The sequence below is a fragment of the Hypoxylon trugodes genome (genome assembly GCF_022578975.1).
Source record: "Hypoxylon trugodes strain CBS 135444 unplaced genomic scaffold F4822scaffold_1, whole genome shotgun sequence".
Classification (NCBI taxonomy): domain Eukaryota; kingdom Fungi; phylum Ascomycota; class Sordariomycetes; order Xylariales; family Hypoxylaceae; genus Hypoxylon; species Hypoxylon trugodes.
This window is the reverse complement of record NW_026250016.1, coordinates 3,710,342-3,732,459: the sequence shown is the minus strand read 5'-3', so window position 1 is coordinate 3,732,459 and position 22,118 is coordinate 3,710,342. Positions and strand designations below refer to the sequence as shown.

General features: G+C 48.0%; 8 protein-coding genes across 8 annotated transcripts; 4 read left to right on the top strand and 4 right to left on the bottom strand.

The window, feature by feature from the left end:
* The first annotated feature begins 903 nt into the window (after positions 1-903).
* Positions 904-1,924, top strand: F4822DRAFT_38147 (defender against death DAD protein). The gene is made up of 4 exons (XM_051456412.1): positions 904-1,444; positions 1,525-1,582; positions 1,636-1,699; positions 1,755-1,924. Exons 1-4 carry the CDS (start codon positions 1,175-1,177, stop codon positions 1,819-1,821), a joined length of 459 nt encoding a protein of 152 aa, XP_051319909.1. The 5' UTR covers positions 904-1,174; the 3' UTR covers positions 1,822-1,924.
* A 71-nt stretch (positions 1,925-1,995) lies between these two features.
* On the bottom strand, positions 1,996-3,264 carry F4822DRAFT_387173 (GRASP55/65 PDZ-like domain-containing protein). Its single transcript, XM_051456786.1, has 2 exons — positions 2,983-3,264; positions 1,996-2,914 (listed from the first exon to the last, which is right to left on the bottom strand). The coding sequence occupies exons 1-2, from the start codon at positions 3,145-3,147 to the stop codon at positions 2,027-2,029; spliced, it is 1,053 nt and encodes a 350-aa protein (XP_051319908.1). The 5' UTR covers positions 3,148-3,264; the 3' UTR covers positions 1,996-2,026.
* A 174-nt stretch (positions 3,265-3,438) lies between these two features.
* On the top strand, positions 3,439-4,498 carry F4822DRAFT_37586 (RNA cap guanine-N2 methyltransferase-domain-containing protein). The gene is made up of 3 exons (XM_051456341.1): positions 3,439-3,611; positions 3,672-3,770; positions 3,838-4,498. Exons 1-3 carry the CDS (start codon positions 3,529-3,531, stop codon positions 4,460-4,462), a joined length of 807 nt encoding a protein of 268 aa, XP_051319907.1. The 5' UTR covers positions 3,439-3,528; the 3' UTR covers positions 4,463-4,498.
* Positions 4,498-6,254, bottom strand: F4822DRAFT_37811 (RTA1 like protein-domain-containing protein). Its single transcript, XM_051456363.1, has 3 exons — positions 5,781-6,254; positions 5,271-5,720; positions 4,498-5,203 (listed from the first exon to the last, which is right to left on the bottom strand). The coding sequence occupies exons 2-3, from the start codon at positions 5,636-5,638 to the stop codon at positions 4,534-4,536; spliced, it is 1,038 nt and encodes a 345-aa protein (XP_051319906.1). The 5' UTR covers positions 5,639-5,720; positions 5,781-6,254; the 3' UTR covers positions 4,498-4,533.
* Positions 6,255-8,187: 1,933 nt separating this feature from the next.
* On the bottom strand, positions 8,188-11,932 carry F4822DRAFT_435870 (putative glyoxal oxidase; the record flags this gene model as incomplete). The annotated part of the gene is made up of 6 exons (XM_051462249.1): positions 8,188-10,932; positions 11,098-11,162; positions 11,214-11,347; positions 11,421-11,574; positions 11,621-11,745; positions 11,799-11,932. The coding sequence occupies 6 exons, from the start codon at positions 11,930-11,932 to the stop codon at positions 8,188-8,190; spliced, it is 3,357 nt and encodes a 1,118-aa protein (XP_051319905.1).
* A 2,983-nt stretch (positions 11,933-14,915) lies between these two features.
* Positions 14,916-19,034, top strand: F4822DRAFT_38126 (uncharacterized protein). The gene is made up of 2 exons (XM_051456408.1): positions 14,916-15,033; positions 15,248-19,034. The coding sequence occupies exon 2, from the start codon at positions 15,360-15,362 to the stop codon at positions 18,639-18,641; it is 3,282 nt and encodes a 1,093-aa protein (XP_051319904.1). The 5' UTR covers positions 14,916-15,033; positions 15,248-15,359; the 3' UTR covers positions 18,642-19,034.
* A 135-nt stretch (positions 19,035-19,169) lies between these two features.
* On the top strand, positions 19,170-20,602 carry F4822DRAFT_37429 (uncharacterized protein). Its single transcript, XM_051456314.1, has one exon. It carries the CDS (start codon positions 19,185-19,187, stop codon positions 20,139-20,141), a length of 957 nt encoding a protein of 318 aa, XP_051319903.1. The 5' UTR covers positions 19,170-19,184; the 3' UTR covers positions 20,142-20,602.
* Positions 20,431-21,354, bottom strand: F4822DRAFT_37434 (uncharacterized protein). Its single transcript, XM_051456315.1, has 2 exons — positions 21,068-21,354; positions 20,431-21,012 (listed from the first exon to the last, which is right to left on the bottom strand). Exons 1-2 carry the CDS (start codon positions 21,244-21,246, stop codon positions 20,721-20,723), a joined length of 471 nt encoding a protein of 156 aa, XP_051319902.1. The 5' UTR covers positions 21,247-21,354; the 3' UTR covers positions 20,431-20,720.
* Between the last annotated feature and the right edge of the window lie 764 nt (positions 21,355-22,118).

Sequence of the window (22,118 nt, the reverse complement as noted above, 5' to 3'; positions counted from 1 at the left end):
AATGGGGTCATGATTGAGTGGCGTTCTGCGAAATACATTCTCCACTTCATCGGAATTGGAAGTCATATTGCGAACTTTTTGTCCATTGCATGGTTATACTATCTGGGTCGGGTCCTATTGTACTATACACGACCACGCAAACATCGCTGTTCCTTCCATGAACTTTCAACCGACCGTTCCCTTATAGAGTTTTCCTAAAGGCATTGCCGAAGATCAATAGACCGAAGATGGAGATGAAGCTCAGCACAGTTGGGACGGGCTTTCCGCTACGGAGGGCTCGTGGGATGGAAGCGCCGCCGAGTACGACGGAGGCGAGGAGGGCCAGTTCGATACCGTAGGGCTGGCGGCTTGATAGACGGTATCCTCCTAGGCCGTCTTGTTGCGATATCATGTTAATTTCAATACAAATCGCAAGCTAGCCTATCTAGAGGATTATCGACGTACACAAAACACCGACTAGCGTACCAGCCGCAACTGAAGGGATAGATCCTGTCTTAACGTAGCCAATGGTACCGCCGCTCGCAGTCAAGGCTCCCAAGGCATATGCGATATTCTGGAGAGACTGTTCGGAGCTAATTAGCTTACGCTGAATTGTTAGATCCGCTCAACCTACCATTGTTCCTTGATTGATTGAATGTGTAAAGTCCGGATAATGTTTTAATAGACAGGAATATGTTCGTCTTGTTATGATTATGTCGTTCAAGAGGGTTAAGCTTGGCGAGGTTGACAAATCGAAAGGCTACATTCCATCATCTAAGAGTCTTGGATGTCCGGACCCCCGGCGATCTTAGGCAGCGAAACGCCGAGGCGATGCGGTGCTACAATCAATCGAAATTAAAATGGGGATTTATGTACATACCGTGGCTGAAGCTCTAATCCCTAGCCTACTAGCCACAATTACCCCAAACTCTCGTACCTGCAGGGAATGAATTTGATTGGTCCTTTTTCATTAGCATACGACGTTTGGACCGCTAAACTTTTGAAGCTTTCGTGTCCCTAACACGCAATCCCAGGGTCCCATTAAACTTGATCGATTTCCCTAACGGCGAACACTCCATTCCACTATTCAAACAAACGAAGCAACGTGCCCAACTCCCGAGTCCAACCCTGACGTTGACGTCTTCCCACCTCAATCCTCGACGGCACGTAGCAATTCGTTTTTGTTATAAACACCATGGCGCCTAAGAAGTCGGCCGCTGCTTCTGCGCCCGCGGCGCCAGCTTCGACAACTGCAGCTGCTACTACGACCACTACCACAGCTAGCAGCAGTGCCGCCAAGACTAGCACCAACGTCCCTCAATCGATCGACCAGGTAGCTTGGAACATCGTCGAGCACTACCAGAAGACGACACCCCAGCGCACGAAGCTAATTGATGTGTTTATGGCGTTCCTGGTTGTCGTCGGTGGCTTGCAATTCGCATACTGTATCCTGGCGGGTAATTACGTATGTACATCCTTCTCTTTTCCTAGAGAACAAATATCTCTATTACGTCTGCGGTGCGGTTCCTTTACTAATGATTGCAGCCTTTCAACGCTTTCCTTTCGGGTTTCTCGGCTACGGTTGGACAGTTCGTTCTTACTGGTATGTGCTCTCCTATATGAAGATAGATGCTTGGGATATTAACATGAGAATAGCATCGTTGCGCATACAAACCACCGAAGCGAACAAGTCCGAATTCCCTGCAGTATCACCAGAGAGGTACGCGCCCCCACTCCGTCCTCACCCTATATTCTCCTAGCTAACAATTATATAGAGCATTCGCAGATTACGTCGTCGGCAGCCTGATTCTACATTTCTTCTGCGTCAACTTCATAAACTAGGCAAGCAAAAGGCGCATGGAGTATACCCGGGGGGTTGTACAAAAAACTCAATGGGCGCTGGACCCAGGGGTAAGATATGTGATGTCTATAGCATTAAAACCAGAGTGGTCACATCTGGGTAGAGCAAGCAAAAAGAACAAGCAATGAATTTTCAGGTGTTTTTGGGAACATTATTCTTCGTATTTCAAGGTCGTGATTTATATATCTAATCTACATCGTCGTCATCCCCACCACCTGTTTCTTCAGCTTTTGCTAGCGGGGGTGCTGCTCTCGGAGGACCACCAACCGCTTTAGGAGGTGGAGGCGGCGGTGTTTTGCTCGCTGATAGGTTCCCGTCTAACTCCCTACTCTTCTTTTCTTCTTCCGCAAAGTAGTCGTCCATCAATCTCTTCGGACCGTGACCATGCCGTTCTTTCTTCTTACTTCGCGGCGGCGCTGCGCCGGCTGGTGGAGGTGGTGTTGAGCTAACCAGTTGCGCGGGGACGAGGAAATCCGGTGACGAAGCTGGAACAAACACATTCGCATCGGCCGGGGGAGCTAGAGTGGTAAATTGTTCCGTACTAGTACGGGTACCGCTCGTATCGCCATCAAACAATGTCTCGCCGGGTGCTTGAACAGGTTCACTCAAAGGCGCAGGTAACCGATGCAACGCCCCATATCCAAGCACACACCCCAGCGCTCCTTCACCACCCCATTCGCGACTCGGCACGATTTCAACCTCCCTCGTGACGTTGTATTCGTTATTATAAACCCAAAGCTTCAACGGGCGTCCCACGTAATCATCCACCAGCTCACCCAACCCACTTTCACCATGTAAAACTCCATCTGGTGTGCCGAGGATGTAATCGCTATACGGTAATAGACTAGCGTGGTCAGCGGGTGAGTTCGCAGCGACGTCGAGGACGTGCCAGACGTTGGAAGCTATAGCGAGAGGCGTCCATTGGAGGGATAACCCAAGAGATCGTGTGTCGGCTGGAACTGGAACGTGCAGGACGCGAGTTCGTTGGCCCTTGGCGCTCCAGAGACCTAGGGCGACGCTGCTGCCGGCGCAGTTGCGGACTTCTTGCGCGAAGAGGCGGGGGTCGGGGTTGTCCTGTTGATGCGCTTGTCAGTTATATAACTTCTCTTTTATTTCTATTTTTTTGTTGTAGAAAATCGTACAATTACGCGCCCGTTGATACCAACGATAAAGTCGAACCATGGCTCGATGCCCAGCTCGAGGTTTGTGTTGCGCAGGACTTGGAAGCCGAATCCGGGTCCGTCTTTTTGGTGCGGTCGCGTATCGCCGTCGAGGCGCGAGAGGTATCGGTTTAATGCGTTGAACATTATATATGTGTCGCTATTTAACGAGAGTGGTTTTTACGGTGTTAGATTAGGTATGCGACATGTAAAAGTGAAGATACTCTGGTGTATATGCTGTTAAAGCTACGTAAGTCAGGTACTATCCACCTATCAGGAAAGCTGTCATTTCAGAGTTAGCCCTACGCTATAAGGCATTTAACGCTTAACGCTAAACGCTAAACGCAATTAGTGCTAAAGCTTGTACTATAACTCAGTGGGGTGTCTACTAAAACCCCTGCTATTTGTCCTGCCCAATACAATCATTATCCTCCAGGGCTAACTTCCTTCACTATTTTTCAAGGACTTGGTCCAATTAACTTATATCACCACTATAGAACTACCTAGTCGCCGACTTTTAGGTTCAAGATGAGACGAGTTAATAAACTTCCTTTGACAAACCAGTGCCATCACTGGACTCGTCTAGGAGAAGTGCCATGGGATCTGCAGAAGTGAGTTTTATTAACATTCCCAACTGATGAGACCAAAAACTTATCAACTTCAACTTGTAGGTATTGGCAACAGAGATACACAATATTCCCTTGCTACAATGAGGGTATTTATATGACCCAAGATGCTTGGTTTGGTGTAACCCCTGAACCAATTGCAAAGTAAGCCTCATATATTATTTTCTTATTCATTCTTTTAATATAGATTCACAAACTAACAAATAGCTAGCCAAATCGCACAAGACCTCAACTCCATCATTAGTCCATCAAAGACCACAATAATTGACCTATTTGCCGGTGTAGGGGCAAATGCTATTGCCCTTGCCAATGCTACCACTAATCATGGCTTGGAAGATCGGTGGGATAAAGTGATCGCCGTCGAGTTGGATGCAGCCACTCTTGCCTGTGCGCAACACAATGCATCTTTACATGGCGTAACTGACGACATAATATGGGTCCTTGGTGACAGCTTCAAATTTCTAGATGCTCTTCTAAACTCGCCAGACAAACTTGAGGATGACTTACGAGTCGATGTTGCGTCTACTGTTCTCTTCGCGTCGCCCCCGTGGGGTGGTCCGGGCTACAGCACCGATGAAATCTTCGATCTAAATACCATGGAACCCTATAACCTCGCAAAGTTATACGGATCCTATAAGACCATGGACCACGCCCTTTATCTGCCACGCACGAGTGATCTTAGGCAAATTGCCAAGCTAGGCCCCGAAAGACCCAAAATCGAAGTTGTTCAATATTGTGTTGAAGGCGCAAGTAAAGCCATGGTTGCTTACATACCAGCTGTCCAGGATGAAGATACTCATGGAAACATAACATTCGGACCCGAATCGACTACCTAAGTTGCGAGTTACACATATCATGCCCCATAATCCGGTTCACCTAAAATACGGCAGATTTTATATTAACTCAATTATCCTTGTACAAAGTTCGTGGTACTACTGCACGGAGTAGAACCTACAACTAGCCGGCTCATACCACGCTCCTCGATGAGTGGGTTGTTCGAATTTCTTCTAAGAAGCCTCTTATCCAACCCATCCCGCAAGAACAATACAGGGTGTGCAATTACCAAGCCTACCACAGCCTCCGCAACGAGGAAACTATCAAGCCCCGCGAAGAGTGCCTGGTTCTTCGCTGTCCAGCTTTCAAGCCCTTCGCTCAATATTATCACCTGATATACCCCTCTTCCGAATAAACACATGGTTGAGACCAATAACATTGCCACAAAGAATTTAAATCTCTGTGCAATAGGTACGAAGCCATGGCTTGGGTGAAATGTTGTATATCCGTAATGGCTATTGGTTAAGGAGGCTTGAAATAGCACGATAGTGAAAAGAGAAAGGAAAGTAATCAAAGAGACGGCTTGCAGAATGATGCCAGTGGCAATAATGGGAGTGCCATAATGAGCATTATGGCCAAGGCCCGTGCTGGTGGAAATATCTGAGAAGGAAACGATGATTCCGATAAGCTGAAGGGCGAATCCAACTATGTCGACCCAGATTAGGAGAGGGTAGTGCGCGATGTTTATCGGGGAATGTTCCTTGCCAAGGATTTTAATTACTTCTGGGGTGATGAAGTAGATGCTTCGAGATCAATTAGTTCTTGATCGACGCTCAACATGGATAGGGAATGGGGGTAGCTTTTACTAACCCTGTAGCAATAAAGGCTGGCGCAACTATTATAAACGCTGTCGATGTTGCATATAAGACCACATTCCATGGATCAACCGAGCTTCCGATCCGAATAGCATAGCCGATGCTTTCGAGAAGACAAGCAATCGAAATTGGCACGCTAAACTCTAGCCATCGATTCCTATCGGCTATATAAAAGGTGTAGAGCTGACAGGCAAGCAGGGCCCCAATGTGAATGGTCAAGAAGATCGCTTCTGCCGCTGGGCTTGGTGGGTAACCGTACGGAGATGCGGCGACTGGGCAAGTATCGAAATCGCACGAAGCAATAGATCTCATCGTGAAAGTAACGAGCGATGCTGGATGCCCCTTTGAGAAGAAGATGGACATTGTGAAGGGGCGAACACAATGCGCGCATCTAACAGAGTAGGATGATGGGATCTATTAATATGTCGATGTGCTCCAGGTCTAACTGGCAATCGACGTTAGATAGATCCCTTCCGATCTGCCTAGTCATAGGGAGCTGACATACCTGTTAGAAGGGTTCATGTCACAAAAGCCTCTTGAGAGAACGCCACTACCAGTAGTGAAGATCAGATGCCGCGAGAGACCCTTCTTCTATCCGAAACAACCTCGTCAAGTCTTAGAACTGCGACCCTGCTGCAACGTCTAGGCAACAGAAAAGCTCAATTCGGAGATAAAACACCGGTGGCGCCCGCTTATGGCCCCGACAACCCCCAATTCAAGTTCGGTCGCGTCAGCCGAAATTCGCATTCGCAGAATGAGTAATAGAGTAGTAGTTCAGCCCCAACCACAGGGAATTCAGGGCACACAAAGGGTATTCCCAGCCATATCGTAGGATTCATCCTAGACATGGCTGTGCTCTAATAACTCTAAAGTTAGACGCCCAATGTAACAGATCCGAGGCCTATCAAGCCGCCCACGGCTGCTGCCGGATAACACCAATCAAAACTACTTAGCTTAATTAAGTGGTAGTATTCCGAAGCATTGTTGGCAATATTTGAATAACCTACGTCGACCCCAAATGCGAACTTGTCCTTACTCGCGCTTCCAGCGCCTCAAACATCTAAAACCTGTCCAATCCGGAGGGAAATAGGCTTTGAGATATTCACACGAAATTGCCCTATTTGACTGCGGGTAAGGGAACCGGTTACTCAAGCCATATTCAGCGCTGACCAATCTGAGACATCATCCGCTGTCAGTTACCCACCAAGGCACATCTCCGATTACTACATGAGTTCCTTCTTTCTAAGAAGGGATTTCGAGTGGCTTGATACGATACGGATAGCAATTCGAAACCACGCTACCACCTCTCATTGCTATCACTCGATAACCTACTATGATGGCGAGTTAACCGAATCGTTAACGAAAGAGTTAGTGGTGTAGATATGCAAAAACGTTATGTGATCGGCAGTGTCGCGGATATGCACAAATCTGTGTAACATAACTACACCCTTCCAGGTCGCATACAGGTCTCAGGGCATAGGCAACTAATAATCCTTTTTCATTTCCCACTCGCCTATCGTTCATCGTCGCGTTAGTTTAGTAAGGGAAATTCTCAGCACGCAATACGACACATGCATAATCACGATAGCATCCGCGGCAATCTACGGTGCCACTGCAGCTTAAGGTCGAGACCAGCTTATGCACAAAACCCCATTGATCGCTTACGCGTCTAGCAACGAAGATGGTGACCGTGTGCGAGGCCGCGGAAACCATATATCTACCCGGCAGCGGTCATCACTATAATAAATGGCTTTCAGTTGTGCAACAGATGATAATTGAATGGTGGATATGATCTGAATCGGACTGGGAGGGTTTGTGCGATGGCGTTTAGGCTCTAGAAAAAGGAAAACGGCACATTATATCGCATGAGTAATCACTCCCACGCCTTCTCCCCCCACCTAAATACGCCGCGGAGAAGCATCAAGGAACCGCCACTTGCCCGAGTCAAAGGGACCATAGTGGCGTCGGTGGAAATGGCACTCGCTTGTCAGTCCTCTTTTGGTATTGTATCCCGAGACCTAGGTCGTTTGTCAGCTCAGTAGGTGAACCTGAAACTTACAATATCATAAAAAGAATCTCCAAAATACCTAACCGGTCAATAGATACCATTAATTCGGGGTGGGGGGAGCTGGAGTATCGAATCCGGAAAACGACTCCGTGGGAGTTAGGAGATAATCGTGAGTGTCTGAAAGTTTGGGGGCGCACTGGAGATACACGGCAAAGGAAGGCATCGCAACGTGGCGGCTACTACCTTAGGGATTCGTACTACCTACGATCTTGTGTTGAGATTGCGTTGCCCACCATAGGGTCTGACCAGATGAAAGGCTAATAATGCCCGGTCTCGAGCCCGCAGAGAAGTTATCTTCATTTTAATTGAAACATCGAACGAGGTCCCCACGGAGTGTATAGCCTTACGTACGTACTTGCCCCTTCTGGGCGCTTAGGTCTAGGTCTATCCGATGCTGTGTGTGTTCGCCCGGGAGGAGGGTATCTTGTAAGGAGTAAGAGTCTTCGGAATTACAGACCTGACGCTACTTGAGCATCATACGAGTGAACGTACAGTTTAGAAGCTTAATCTATAAGACATAGAATATACAAAGCTGCCTGCCAGATTAATAATCGATAGCGCGATTTGGTATCATCATCGTAATATTATTATACGGAGTGACAGTTCCCCTATTAATTAACTCAATCCAGCCATCCATCCCTTTTTCCATTTTCCATTTCCCTAGCCTTCGTATCCCTACTAATGCCCTTCCCAGAATCGTCGGAGGGAGTGTCCCTACGCCCTATTCCTTTATCCCTTTATCCCTTTATCCCAGAAATATAGCTTGTGGATAGATACTGAGTATTGATATAGACTAACCTGTCCTATCCATTCTCAACGACAATACACAAACCAACCCATCCGTTCACATCCCCGGCCTCGTGAAGTCATCACCTGGCGGCCAATTCCCTAATTGCCCGGGGTCCCCTCCAATCCTGACATACGTGCCCACGGCTGGAATGCTATCCTGCAAGACATACATCTGATACCAACCAGCAGGCGCTATATATACCCTCGGCGGTGCCGTAACTGTACACGTCGTGCCGTCACACGCTACATCTGGGAATAGGGTCCTCGCGCCCATTGAATTTCCATGTGTACTTGATACGGCGCCGAGCAGGGAGACTTGTATCTTTCCAGTCGGTGCTGCGCCTAATTCGAATGTGACTTTGTCGCCGTAATCCCAATCTTTATTAGTAATAGTAAAAGATGGGCGCGGCTTGTCGCTGTATAGATATGGCGGGGTGAACACTTCAACGCGGATCTCCTGTGGGTGTTTCCCGTCCTGCGGGTCGGAACCGGTGATCAGTACGCGGCCGTCGAGCAATGTGATGGCTTCGCTATGGTACAAACGCGCGACAGTCGTGTTGGCCATGACGGAGATGCGGGAACCGATAGGTTGGAAGGGATCATATAGTAGAGCGTTGTAGTTAGGATCATCGGCGAGACCGAATCCGGCGACGCCTTGGTGGGCGCCGTTGGCGATAAGGTAAGTGCCATCTGGTAGCGGAGCCATGCAACTGAGAACTCGCTTGGAGGGCATTCGCTCGAGTGTCCAGGTGGGTTCGGCGGCTTCGGGATATATGGAGACGCAGTTGTCCAGAGCAGAGCCGCCAGTGGTGGAACCACCACACATGAGCACACCTAGAGGGTCAGTGTAAGGCGCAAACTGGGGTAGGAGTACGGACGCTCCCTCGAGAGGATAAGTACGGCCGCCAAGATCATCGTTGACAGCACCAGGCATATTAGGTAAGGTCTTTGTAGTGTCAAAGGTGACCTCATCCAAAATCCTAGCCTCGTTCCAGTATGCGACGAAGATGCCGCCGCCAGGCAGGACTGAAAGGAACGGATACAAGTTGTTCGGGTCCGTACGTTCAAGCCAGTCCATGTAAAGTGCCGGTCCGACTTGGGGTAGAAGCTCAAGCGAGGGCTCAGGTTTATCATTTGAACCAATCTCACCACCTACAACTAGAATGGATCCGTTGGCCATAACCATAGCACTAGGATACCATCGCCCTTTTTGAAGTTTGAGTTCGTTGACATTTTCTTGCCAGTCATTAGTTCCTTTGACGCCATCCGATCCATCTGGTATATACAGGCGGATACCGTACGTGGAGTCGAGGGACCAACCACCGACAGTGAGCTGTCTTGCAGCTTTGTCTGGAAGAATAAGACCAGCGGAGCAGAAAATGTCCGTCTTGACATGCATGGTTCTCCAGGCGGCATCGAAGTCGCCGAGTTGCGTAAGGTCGAGCTCGTATGCGCCAGTGCTGTTCGCGAGGCCGGTTCCCCATTTCTCTAAGAACGTGACCTTGCCGGTGATCGACTGCATGGTCATCAGAGGGGTGACGACACCGCCGACTAAGTTTGAGTATGTTCCGGCGTTATTTCCTTCAGGGTAATGAAATACATATAGAGGTGTCGAGTCATTCCAATAGTACATCGAAAGCCGAGCGCCACCACCACATATGGAAGACGCGTCTCCGGCGCAGACGACATTGCATTCACTCTCCGGCCTCTTTGTGGCGCCTGAGGTATCAACGTCTATTGGGTCACCACAGTAACACTCATCACCATACTCTAGACCCGCAGCGGCATAGCCGAAGGAAGCACACTTGCTTAAGCATTGATCAGGGGTCATAGTGTTGGCAAAAGTAAGTGCCCAGAAAAGGGTTCGTTTGTTGTTGACATTGTCCTCATAGCAGCCCTGATACGTCCAATTCGCAATATCACTGCTAGGTGTTGGGTCTTTGTATACCTGGGGTGTGCCTTTTGAATAGATACTCAAGTATCCAGAGCCGCCACACATAGAGTTACTGTCACCTCCGCAGGGGGTTGAGCATTTTGTCGTGTCGTTATCTGCGACACCGCCGTTGTAGATGGCATTGCTACAGAAACACTGTGTATAATACTCCGTTCCTGAGACAGTGTAGCCATCACCAGAACAGAGCTGTGCGCATTTCTGTGGCGTTAACTCGGGATCGTCTGGGGCTTGGAAAGTTGGCATGATACGACCATTTGGTCCATCTTGCCAGCAGCCCTGGTCAGTCCAACCGTCGGGAAATCCAGTTGCTATCGGCGTTCCTGGGTCGCTGCTAGTAGCACTCGGACCGCCAGGTGCGCTAGAGGAGCTTGTTGGAGTCGAGGTTCCGTTTTTGACGTAGACAGATAGTCGATTGCTACCACCGCAATATTCTAACTGGTCTCCGCCACAGAGCATGCTGCAATCACTCTCAGGGGCTTCGGCGGATCCCGTTTCGAATTTATTACCGCAATAGCATTCCCTGGCATATTCGACGCCGAAGTATGTCGTACCTTTAGCATCACAAAAAACTTGGCAAGTTTCCAATGTCATCCCATCATCGGCGTATGTGTATAAACTTAGCGCTCGGATGTTACTCGCTTCAGTTTGGCAGCCGTACCAATTATAATTACTTATGGTTGAAGGCTGTATGGGTGAAGTAGGTGTGGCAACGGAGGCGCTACTCGTATCAGTGGCTGCTCTTTTGGCAATGGTGGCACTGGGACTCTTAATGAAAGCTGGATATTTCATATCGTTTCGATATACGTTTAACTGGCTTGACCCTCCACATACTTCGGATTTATTACCCTATACAATCAGGTCAGCCGTTGCTATTCACGTAGCAATAAAGTTTTAACGCGGCATATGCATCACGAGGCTCCCTCGTAAGCTGATGGGTGACCAACAAGCTCCAAAGCACGCCACGAATAGAGGATGGAGAGGCATCGGGTGCGTAATTCCGGGGAATCATACATTACAGGCAATATTGCACCCGCCATCGGCCGTTACGGCGCTATCTTCAAAAGAGTTGCCGCAGTCTATCACGGGTGAGCTACCATAGTCTCATATATGTCCAAGGGGTGACTTACAGCATTCGCCACCGTCCTTGGTGCCGGCTATAGTGTAGCCAGCTTCATGGCAAACGCCTGTGCAACTAGCCCCATCTACCTGTGACTCGGGAACAGGCGCTCTGGATATCAAGCCGGATCCGACAGCATCTTGACTGCGAAATTTTTGTTAACCGTTATAGGTCATTTGTTGTTAAATTAGCCTTGAATAAGATGGCAATTACTCACGAGTAACAGCCAATATGCGTCCAATTCGCAATACCAGTATTTGGCTGGGGTGATATGATGTGTGATTTGAAGAATAACGTCAACCTGTTTGCACCTCCGCATTTTGTTAAGTCCACATCTTCTTCAACATCAATAGGCAGCTCATTTCCACAATCTAATCACTGTTAGTGTAACTCCGTAAAGGCGAAGGAGAAACCCACAGCATTCATTGTGGTTTTCGGTTCCAGCATAACGGAATCTCTTATCACTACAGAATTCGACGCATTTCTCAATGGTCATAGAGTTGGACGTCGTTGTGGCTCCATTGACTGTCTGTCCGTCATCGCTGACAGGAATTTAGTATCAAGGATCGAAACTTGGGGTTCCTTGGTGCCTTACACGTAGCAGCCATGATACTGCCATGCTTCGTTTAGTTTATTAGATGTTATTATTGGTATCTGAGCTGAAGAGGAGAGGACCGGGGTAAGGCATAAAAAGGGTGATAAAATTAGGAAAGCCTGAGTATTCCACATGGTGGAAAGCTTCCTCGCGAGTAGCTCTAGACCCTACTCGGAAAGTCAAATTCAAAAAGGGGATAATCAAAATTCCAAAGGATAGAGATTATATAAACCGTCATAATGGTTATCAAAACGTCATACAGAGGAATATATATAGACTTACTATGTAAGAAGATATCAGCTCGTAGTCTTCATGATAGATAGACTCGGCTAGACCTCACTGTAACCCCTTCTATTGATGCAGCATAAACAAGGGTCCGCCTGCCAGTCCAACCAAGAAGGATAGTACCCAGGTAGGAACGACAGCCGCATTAGTTACTATCGCTTGATAGAATTATCATATGCCGGGGAAAACTAAATGTCAGAGCATGTAAGGCTTGGTCAGTGGGAATTAGAATTTTTCTTCTTTCACTTTCCTTCTTGCTCAGGTGCGAACCTGCTGACAACGAACCCGAATCTAGAAAGTGACATCGTCTTTTGGATTAGCCGAGTTGTTTGGTAGGTTCGATTAACAAGATGCATACCTGGATACCCAGGCCCTAAACCTACCGAAATCTCGGAGACTAGCCGACGGTGGGGGCGGATCATCGATACGAAGTCCAGGGGTTAAACAGTGGAACCACGCATGGCAACAGGGGTAATATCAGTTATCACAGGATAATTCCTTTAGAAAGGGAGACTTAAGGCTTACAGAAGCCTATAGATAATACGTTACCTTCTATAAAGGAGTATATTAGCGCTTGAGGATCGCATATATTGTATGCAGATGCAGGGTGTTATGAACGAAGATGGTATGGTGTATGGTACAAGGGCTGATCATGTTGAGTAGGTCGAGATCAGTTTGATAGCGTGGGCTTTCGACAGGGGCATCACCGGCGCGAACCGTTCCTAGTCTCAAGGGTCAAGTCAGCCTCACCAAACTACCCAAGCCATCTAATTTACCCCATATGGATATGGCTGCATCGTCATATTGGCGTTGTCTCTCTCCACGAAAATCTAGTTAAATTTTCGTGATTGTACGCCACCTAAGTAGCAGTGATGAAATTAGTTCACACCGCTTTGAGAAAGAGCCTATGATACCGTAGTGGCGGCGGTACATCTAGGCTTGAAAGGTTAGGTACCTAGGTACTGGCTACCATGATGTAGACAATAACCTACATGTATATGACTTTGCTAGTCATGTAGGGATGTCCGTTAATATTTGGTATTATATCGCCCTGAGAAATATGATAGGCTGTCGTATAGGGTAGTAAACAGTTGACGTCGGATTTTACTGCAATTCGAATAAAACGCGGATGGAGAACCTATTAGGTAGGAGACATTTTCTGACCTTACCCTCTGGTTGGAGCAGTAGCGTCAGATGTGCATACGAGGTCGGCTGCATATATCTTGCTTGTATATCTCTTTCCTATCTTGCCCAAGCCAATCATAGTGTGGTTTTGTCGCTGTGTGGATTATGCGCTGCAGGAAGATTGTAACCGTAGGATGCTTCATCTTATGGGGTTGCTTTTTGCTGCTAAATTTGACTCTAGAAGGCCAACGCATGCATCAACCGCTAATGTTCCTGCGAATACTTTAACTCGGAAAATAGCTGAGAGGCAACTTCCTGCGAGTAGAGGAATGTAAATGAAGCCCTGGAGCGACGTCGACAATAATTGCCTTTGGAAGAACGACACCACCATTACTAAGACTAACGATAGCTCATTACTCTTGCGGATACGCATCCGTTTGTAGGGTCAGCTTGCATTGGCTACTCCTTTTTCGGACGTGGACCTGATGATCGCACGATATCAGCTTTAAGGTGGCTATCGGTCTATAGCTGTTACGCCGACATACTTTGTAGCACGGTTGCTTCCCTGTGAAAAATTATAGGCAATTGGCCGGATTCTAATCAAATAGGGCGGCAATGGGCCAGCTCGTTCGCGACCGGAGCCTGCGTGTTTGGTCCTTAGAGTGTTCGGTTTGTGTATCATCTCGGGTGGCTGTATTCTGTAACCCTAGAGTACCATCACATCAGAAACGCCCGAAAAAAAAAAAAAAACTCAGCCCGGTTCAGATTGGGTGCAGGTGAAGGACTATTGTGGCGCCTTCAAAGGATCTGAAATTTCAGTACGATTGTTTGCCACCCCTTTTATTCGGAGTACATCGTATCTGACCAAACTGCAAGAATATGCGGCCAAGACGAAGCCAGCCGGTGATAGTGATGGAGATGCTTGCATTGACCAAAGATCCCGCTCCATGAACAAACACGTGATAAGACAATAGTGTTTGAAGCTGTGTGTAAGTTGCATGAAGATCAGTCTAGGCTTAAGGACGTAAGTAGTTGGACATGTCGATAAGCTGAAAATCTAGTGATGACAGCTAAAGCATACGGCCTCTATTGAAAAGGGCCGAAATCATCATTAGTTGCTTTCACTTCGATAAAGTCCGGAGTTCGTGGGGAATTCTGCCTGCACATTGTCTCAGCCACATAGACACCAACCCCGCCCGCTGGCTTGGGGAAGGAAAAGCAATTCTGCCGATGTTCTCCATCTAGTTATAATATATGTTGGCTCTGGAATGTGTGGATTTGGGAGGGTGTGCGGATATGCTTGCTAAGAAGTGCAAACCAACACCTAGAAAAGGGGCCTGGCGATGGCTTTCTTTGCGCCGTCAATTGAACAACGAACTTGGAAGTATTCAATATTGCTCGATAGGTATCTGACACCAAGTCACGGCCTTCCCTCCTTTTCTAAATCGAAAATGGGAGGAAACGTCTTCCAAACAATATCACGATCGTGATTATGTTTAAGGGGAAAAAAGCGTTAATGGTCATGCAGGAAGTTTGAGGTTTGGCTCCCAAGGTCGGGACTTAATCCTCCGGCTTCCGCCCCCAATTAGGTATTGGCCTAGGGATTTAAGGTTGGCACCTGAGCGGGCGGGAAGGCACCCGTAGATTAGCGGATTGGCCTGATTATCCAATCAGGTAACGCCGGAAAAGTAGGATAGTGGGCAATTGCCCTATAATCTACAGGGACCCGAGCCCCTATGGAAGTAGCTATGACGCCGCGCTCAAATCCGAGTTTAGGTTTGGCCTTTTTATTTCATTGTTGACTCATAGCTTTGAGCCTTCAAGGGTAAGCATCCTGGCATCCCGCCGTCTTCATCGCCACACTAACATATGACTTCGTGAATTGTGACTCAAACCCAATTGCGATAATTCACGGATTTTCTTATCGACTCCCTTTCTACATATCCTTGTTTCACATACTCCTATTCTTGCAACGCCGCGTTCAATTTGTTTTGGAGCATTTGCATCAACAAAAAGTCGGTTTCTTACATATATCGAAGTCGCTATATTTCGAAAAGCGCATCATAACGGCGGGCTTGGCATAGGCCTATTTGCCGACAAATCCTGGATTTTATTTGGTCAAACTCGGTTATTACAGCAGACGGAACGATCATGGAGGGTCAACAACCTGCGGCTTTAGAAGCACAATCATCGAATTCAACAACACAAAATCGTCCTGGGGGTGGAAGATCTTCAAGAGACAATGGAAACCGCGGTGGTCGCGGAAGTCGGCGCCCTCGTGGCCAGCAAGGGGTTCAAAGAAACGAGGCACATTTAGCAAATTCTTCAACCCCTACTCCTTCAGATCAGAGCAGTCGCGGCAGCGAGAGAGGACGAAGAACTACCAGAGGGATTGGAAGGGGAGGCAATAGAAATGCTCGTAGAGCGACATTGGCCCAGCCACGAACTTTTGGAGGTCATCTGACGGCTAACATCGAGGCCGGAGAATCTAGCACTCCGAGCCCAACACAATTGAGTGCCGGTGCTCAAGAATTCGTACCTGGCCAATCATCGTATGGAAATAGCAACAGTGCGCCTAAGAAGCAGCAGCAAGCTAAAACCAATCTTAAACCCAGAGCTTCAAAATCGACGGCTTCTGATCTTTCCACGAGAATCCACGAGGATATTCAGAACGGCCAGTATGAGTGCGTTATATGCACTAATGAAGTCTTACCGAACTCGAAAATCTGGTCATGTTCTATATGTTGGACAGTGTCCCATATGTCATGTGTTAAGAAGTGGTTCTCGAATCGAACAAGGACTTCAGACGAAGAACAAATTAACTGGAGGTGCCCAGGATGCAACTCCAACATAACAGAAGAGCCCTCGACTTATCATTGCTGGTGCGGCAAGGAGTTCAATCCTAGATCAATACCTGGCCTTGATCCTCACAGCTGTGGACAATCTTGCTCAAAACCGAGAGCAAATTGTCCACATCCATGTACCCTAAAATGTCATGCAGGACCCTGCCCGCCATGTTTAGCTATGGGCCCGTCTCAACCATGTTTTTGTGGTAAAAACATAACTACAAAACGCTGTAGTGAGACGAATTATACACATGGATGGAGCTGTCATGAGATATGCGGGGATTTGCTACCTTGTGGAGATCACGAGTGTCAAAAAGAATGCCACCCGGGTCTTTGTGGAAGCTGCGAGATTCCTATTTTGTCTTTCTGCTACTGCGGCAAAGAGGCTAGAGAAATTCCTTGCGAACAGCGTGGCGAGAAAAAGGAATCTTATAACCATGGCCAGGTTGAAGGTGACGTCCCGAAGAACGACGAATTGATTGAGAATTGGTATTGGGGCACTTTCGGTTGCGAAAATGTCTGCGACAGGGTATTTGATTGCGGAAAACACCGTTGCGAAAAGGGATGTCATCCTCAAGATGAAAATGAGGCACGTTGTCCATTATCTCTTGATCTGATTACACATTGCCCATGCGGTCAAACAGACCTCGCAGATATACTCAATCAACCTAGGGAGACTTGTGAAGATCCAATTCCTACTTGCGGAAATAAGTGTAACAAACCATTGCCGTGCGGTCATTCTTGTCAGTTCAACTGTCATTCCGGCCCGTGTGCGCCATGTTTGCAAAGTATGGAAATTACCTGCAGATGCGGTCGAACAAAGGTGACCTCAGTCTGTCACCAAGGCACAATAGAAACGCCCGAATGCATGAAGATCTGTCGTGCCCAGCTCAATTGCGGCAGACATGAACATGGTGAACGTTGTTGCCCTGGAGAAAAGAGGGCGGCGGAACGAGTAGTAGCGTCAAAGCGAAAGAATCGAAACGCCGGTCCCGCGAACGACGAAATCGAGGCGGAACACATATGTACGCGAACATGTGGACGGGATTTAAAATGCGGAAGGCATCAGTGTGAGCAAATGTGTCACAGAGGGACTTGTCCTTCTTGCCCTGAGGCCATATTCGAAGAGATCAGTTGCAATTGCGGCCGAACTACTCTCCAACCGCCTCAACCTTGTGGCACAGAACCTCCGGAATGCAATTTCGCGTGTACAAGGCCTCGACCGTGTGGACACCCCCAGGTATCCCATAATTGCCATACTGATAGAGAATCTTGCCCGAAATGCCCATTCCTTGTTGAGAAGCAATGCGTCTGCGGGAAGAAGACGCTCAAAAACCAACCTTGTTGGTTCGAAGAGCCACGATGTGGTTTACCCTGTGGTCGAAAACTGAAATGCGGTAGTCATGCATGCAGGATGACCTGCCACCCGGGTGCATGCGAGGATGCCGATGTTCCGGGATCTCGTTGTAGGCAACCTTGTGGCAAGATGAGGAAGTGTGGCCATTTAGATGTTGAGCCGTGTCATTCTCCATCTTCTTGTAAAGAAGATAAGCCTTGTCAGGCGAAGACCTTTATTACATGCGATTGCCAACGCAGGAAACGGGAAGTAAGATGCATGGCTACCGCGAAGAACCCGTTTCCATCTCGAGAAACTCTTGCTTGCGATGAAGAATGTCTCCGTTTGCAACGCAATGCTCGTTTGGCAGATGCACTGGACGTAGATCCACAAACCTACACGGATGATCATGTACCCTACTCCGATACAACCCTCATGTTTTACAAGAAATCCCGCGAGTTTGCACAGACATACGAACGAGAATTTCGTCTCTTCGCTGCGGATCCGACCCAGAAAACGCTTCGATTCAAGCCAATGAAGTCTTCGCAAAGAGCATTTCTTCATTCTCTTGCTGAAGATTTCGGGTTCGATAGCGAAAGTGCTGATCCCGAGCCTCATAGACACGTTGTTCTTTTTAAGACTCCACGATTCGTGTCAGCACCAACGAAGACATTGTCACAATCTTTATCCATTAAAGATTCGGCGCAACGAAGCTCAGCACAACCACTAGCATTGGCTAGTGAAAATTCTATTGTAAAGAAGCCGTTCAATGCGCTGCTTCTGTCTACGCCACAATTTGGCCTGACTATAGAGGAGCTGGATTCAGCACTTCAGAAGGCATACGCGGTTCATCCTAATATAAAGTTCCAGACGAACTTTTTGCCTGATGATATTGTCATCAAGACTTCTGGTTCTTGGAGGCAACAGAACTTCGAGGAGGCTTTGAAGTCTCTTAAGCCTGTTGTATTGAACATTGTCCGTTCTTCAAATCTAGCTCGCGATGTTTCTCTCTGTCACGTCGATGACAATTTGAACGTAACTCGCACCGACAAAGATCAGGCTAGAAGTGAAGGGGGTTGGAGCGCCGTTATACGCCGCTCGGCTCGCCCAAAGCCAGCTGCTACTCCGGTTCCTTCCTCAGCACCGTTACGTAGTGGATTCGTGGCTTTGAGAAAGGAACCGAAGAAGGTTGAGCAGGAGCCCATCGAGGATGATTGGGAGGCTGCTGCAGAGAAGATGGACGATGAGTGAAAGGGGTACACTCCAAAATACGAGAAAATCTAAGGTTGAGCAGCATTTGTGATTCAGGGGTCTAGCATAGCTGGGAGTTGGATGAGAAATCTTGCTTGGCGTCTGAATACTGCATACGGATGGAACGGTTAGCTATACTTTTCTGAGCCCATTATACTTTGCTACCTCAAGGCTTGCTCTAGTAAACTGTTACTTAAATTCCCCTATACTTCTGTGCCCACATATTATCACGAGTGGACGAACCGGATGCATGCATATAGGCAGCTGTGCTCTTAAATTTCTTCAACACACATAATTTAACTCATATCAATTCTCCTAATACCATAATCTTAAAATATTACATCAAAATCAAGTTTACAAGACTTATAATCGGTTGAAATCGAGAGAAATAGGACTCGTATTATGAATAATACTGATACATACATAGTTATCGCACATAAATTGATATCTGTTACGTAAATAAATGCCCCACCATGGATTCCCTTCCAAAAAGCTATCCATCATACCTAATTCATAACTCTTCCTCCTACAACAACCGTAACAATGAACAACTTCGGCGTAATAGAACTAGCAAGCACAAAAACAACCAACGCCCCAGGATGGGCCTACGTCCCCGACACAGGACCCCACCCATCCACCCAAATCCAACCCGGGAACCGCAAACGAGCCGCGCGCAACGCGAACCAAGCTAGTACATCCGCGCTGTACGCCGACGCCGACGCGCGACAAGAAGCAAAGTTACGCCGGGAGATCGAAGCGTTGGATCGGGATAATTATCATAGGGATGCGAGTGGGATACCGATACCGGCGGCGGTTAGGAGTGGGAATAAGGCGGTTAGGAAACATACTCCGAATGTGAGGAGGATATTGCAGAGCCAGAAGACGTTTGCGAATCATTTGGATGATTTTGAGGCGCTTGGTGCGCAGGGGGGAGCTACTACTACCACTGGTGGAGGTGGTGCGGCTGCGGGTGCTAGTGCGGCGGCGGGAGGTAGTTCGAGACGAGGAACGATAGTAGAGAAACAGACGCAGCAGAAAGGAAACAAAAAGGCGGCGAAATCTACGTCTCGCTCAGCGTCTATATCGAAAGCTACGCCTGTAAAACAAGAAGACGATATCGAAATGCTCGACGCGCCACCGTCCGACCAAGACCAAGAGGATAACCCATCTACCCTCCTAACGCCCTACTCCCGCCCGGGATACCCACCCGAACACCCACTCGACGGCGACCCATTACTTGAATCCCGCGTACCTCCCCTACCGACAGATGCAGAGTTAAAAGCCCTGTTAGCTGCTCCGCCGTTGAATTATACCGAGGCGAGGGGACGCTGGACACTGGAGGATGAGGGTATGGGGAGTAAGAGATACCCCGCGCGAGTATTCTGCGAAGTATGCGGATACTGGGGACGCGTGCGGTGTATGAAGTGTGGCATTCGTGTGTGCGCGTTAGATTGTTTGGAAACGCATCGCGAAGAGTGTGTTACGCGGTATGGGCTGTGAGCTTTGGGTCAGTATATGGAGTTAAGAAGAGACTACCCGGAGTCCTAGAAGTGGAAAAGATAGGGACAAGAGATGATATAAGAGCCAAGTCCCTGAGTGGTAATGATCGTATCGAAATGCATCGGAGTACTACGGAGTATGGAAAAAGGAAAAGCATTTGTCAACAAGATACCCAATTCACAAGTCACAATAAAGAGAGGAGAAAAGGAAATATGCTCAAAACGGCCAACAGTTTGAAAATATACAGATTTTGATATGTTTTGGTTATCTCTATTCCAGTTCAGCTGGAATAATCGTCAATGTTTTGTTATACAAGTCTTTCGACAAAATGCAGAGCAGCAACATGCCGCTTAAGAAGGATATCGTCTCGAACCCATTGAACGCCCCGGGGCCTCTGAAGTCCGTTCCCGCCAAGGTATCTAGGACCCTTATACACACGCCGAAATTGGGTTTTCGTCGGATTTTACTTTTCAAGAAAAGATGTTCATGATCGTATGATGTCGCCCTTATTCTTTTCCATCCCCAGGTCCCCTAACCCTCATATAACCAACTCTCAATTCCCCGCTGTGTCCATCGTCCTTATAACGGCGAATCCAGGGTAAAGTTGACATCGCCCGACGACGCACCACCTGCACATGTGCCCTTCATGCTTCCAGTCGGGCATATCGCACGGGCCGCGCGCACGCACTGTTCCCAACGGCCCTTGGAGATGTTGATCGTCGCGCCTTTTGTCGCGGTACTCAGCGTAAATTCAGCACTGCCCGATTTGCCCGTCGTAGTCTGAGGTGCGCCGCCGCATTTTTGGATTGAGCCCGCTATGCCACCGCAGATGCCCAGCTCCGCTACGTTCTGGTCGTGGGACACGATTTTGCTGCGTTTTTATTAGCTGATTTCTCGTGCACTGGTGTGTTTTTAGAGATACTCACACGTTCGGGTCAGTACACGTCACGTCAGAAACTGCGGCCGGGTTCACTGCCGTTGAAGCTCGTAGAGCTAGGACCTCAAGGTGCTCATTATCCACCGAGTAATGAGGCCAGACCGGGCTAGCGAAAGAAAGAGTCGCACCAGCGAGAAAGAGAAGAGATTGAAGAGTTGTCGAACGCATTTCGGCGCTTGTTTAGAGACTTGCTCGAATTTGGCTAGAAAGAAGGGGAAGAGAAGCGAATATGAACAAACAAAATAGCGTGCGTGTGTTGGAATGGAATGAGGACGGAGAAGTTCGAGTGAGAGCTCCAAGGAATGTTCGATACAGACGTCTAGTCCGCCTATAAAACTCGGGAGAATGAAGATTGAGAACACCAAAAACAGAGTGACCTGCACCTTCAACCAAAAAAGAAGTTGAAATGAATCCTTACGGAGATCGAAAGAAGATCGATCGACAAAGTGTAGGTCCGATAAGGCGTTAATGTAGAAACGAAAGATTTATGAAGGGAAGTTTTGAGACGAAGAAAGGCCCGAGTTTTAAAGGAGATGGAGATGGGACGATCGAAACTCTGTAACTCTGTACATATGTACAGAGAGTACAGCATTAGATTAGGTTGTACCTTGCATACCTTGCGTAGGCCAGGCACGACACGGCACGGCGCAGTAAGAAGTGAGAGGCGGTACATGCCAAACACACCCAGCCAACTCTCTATAACCATGTACCTAATTGTACCTAGCAATAGCCTACGAACCGCTACGATTATGCGCAACGTAACTTATTTCTAGGTCCTTAACAAGGCGATCCTAGCCTGTACCTTGCAGGCGGAGAACACTAAGACCCCAGCCGACCGAGTCGGATCATTGGATTGTCGATCAATCTGTGACGCAGAATCGGACCCCCCATTCCTAATCAGGGCAGTCTGGGGTAGGGTACTTGACCCGCCCTGCTGACCCTAGGCTGGTAGAGGCACCGGCCTGCCGACAAGACAATACCTAACACAGCTTGGCCGTTTTCAAAATAGAACCAGAGGGATTCCGAGATTCAATTTTGGA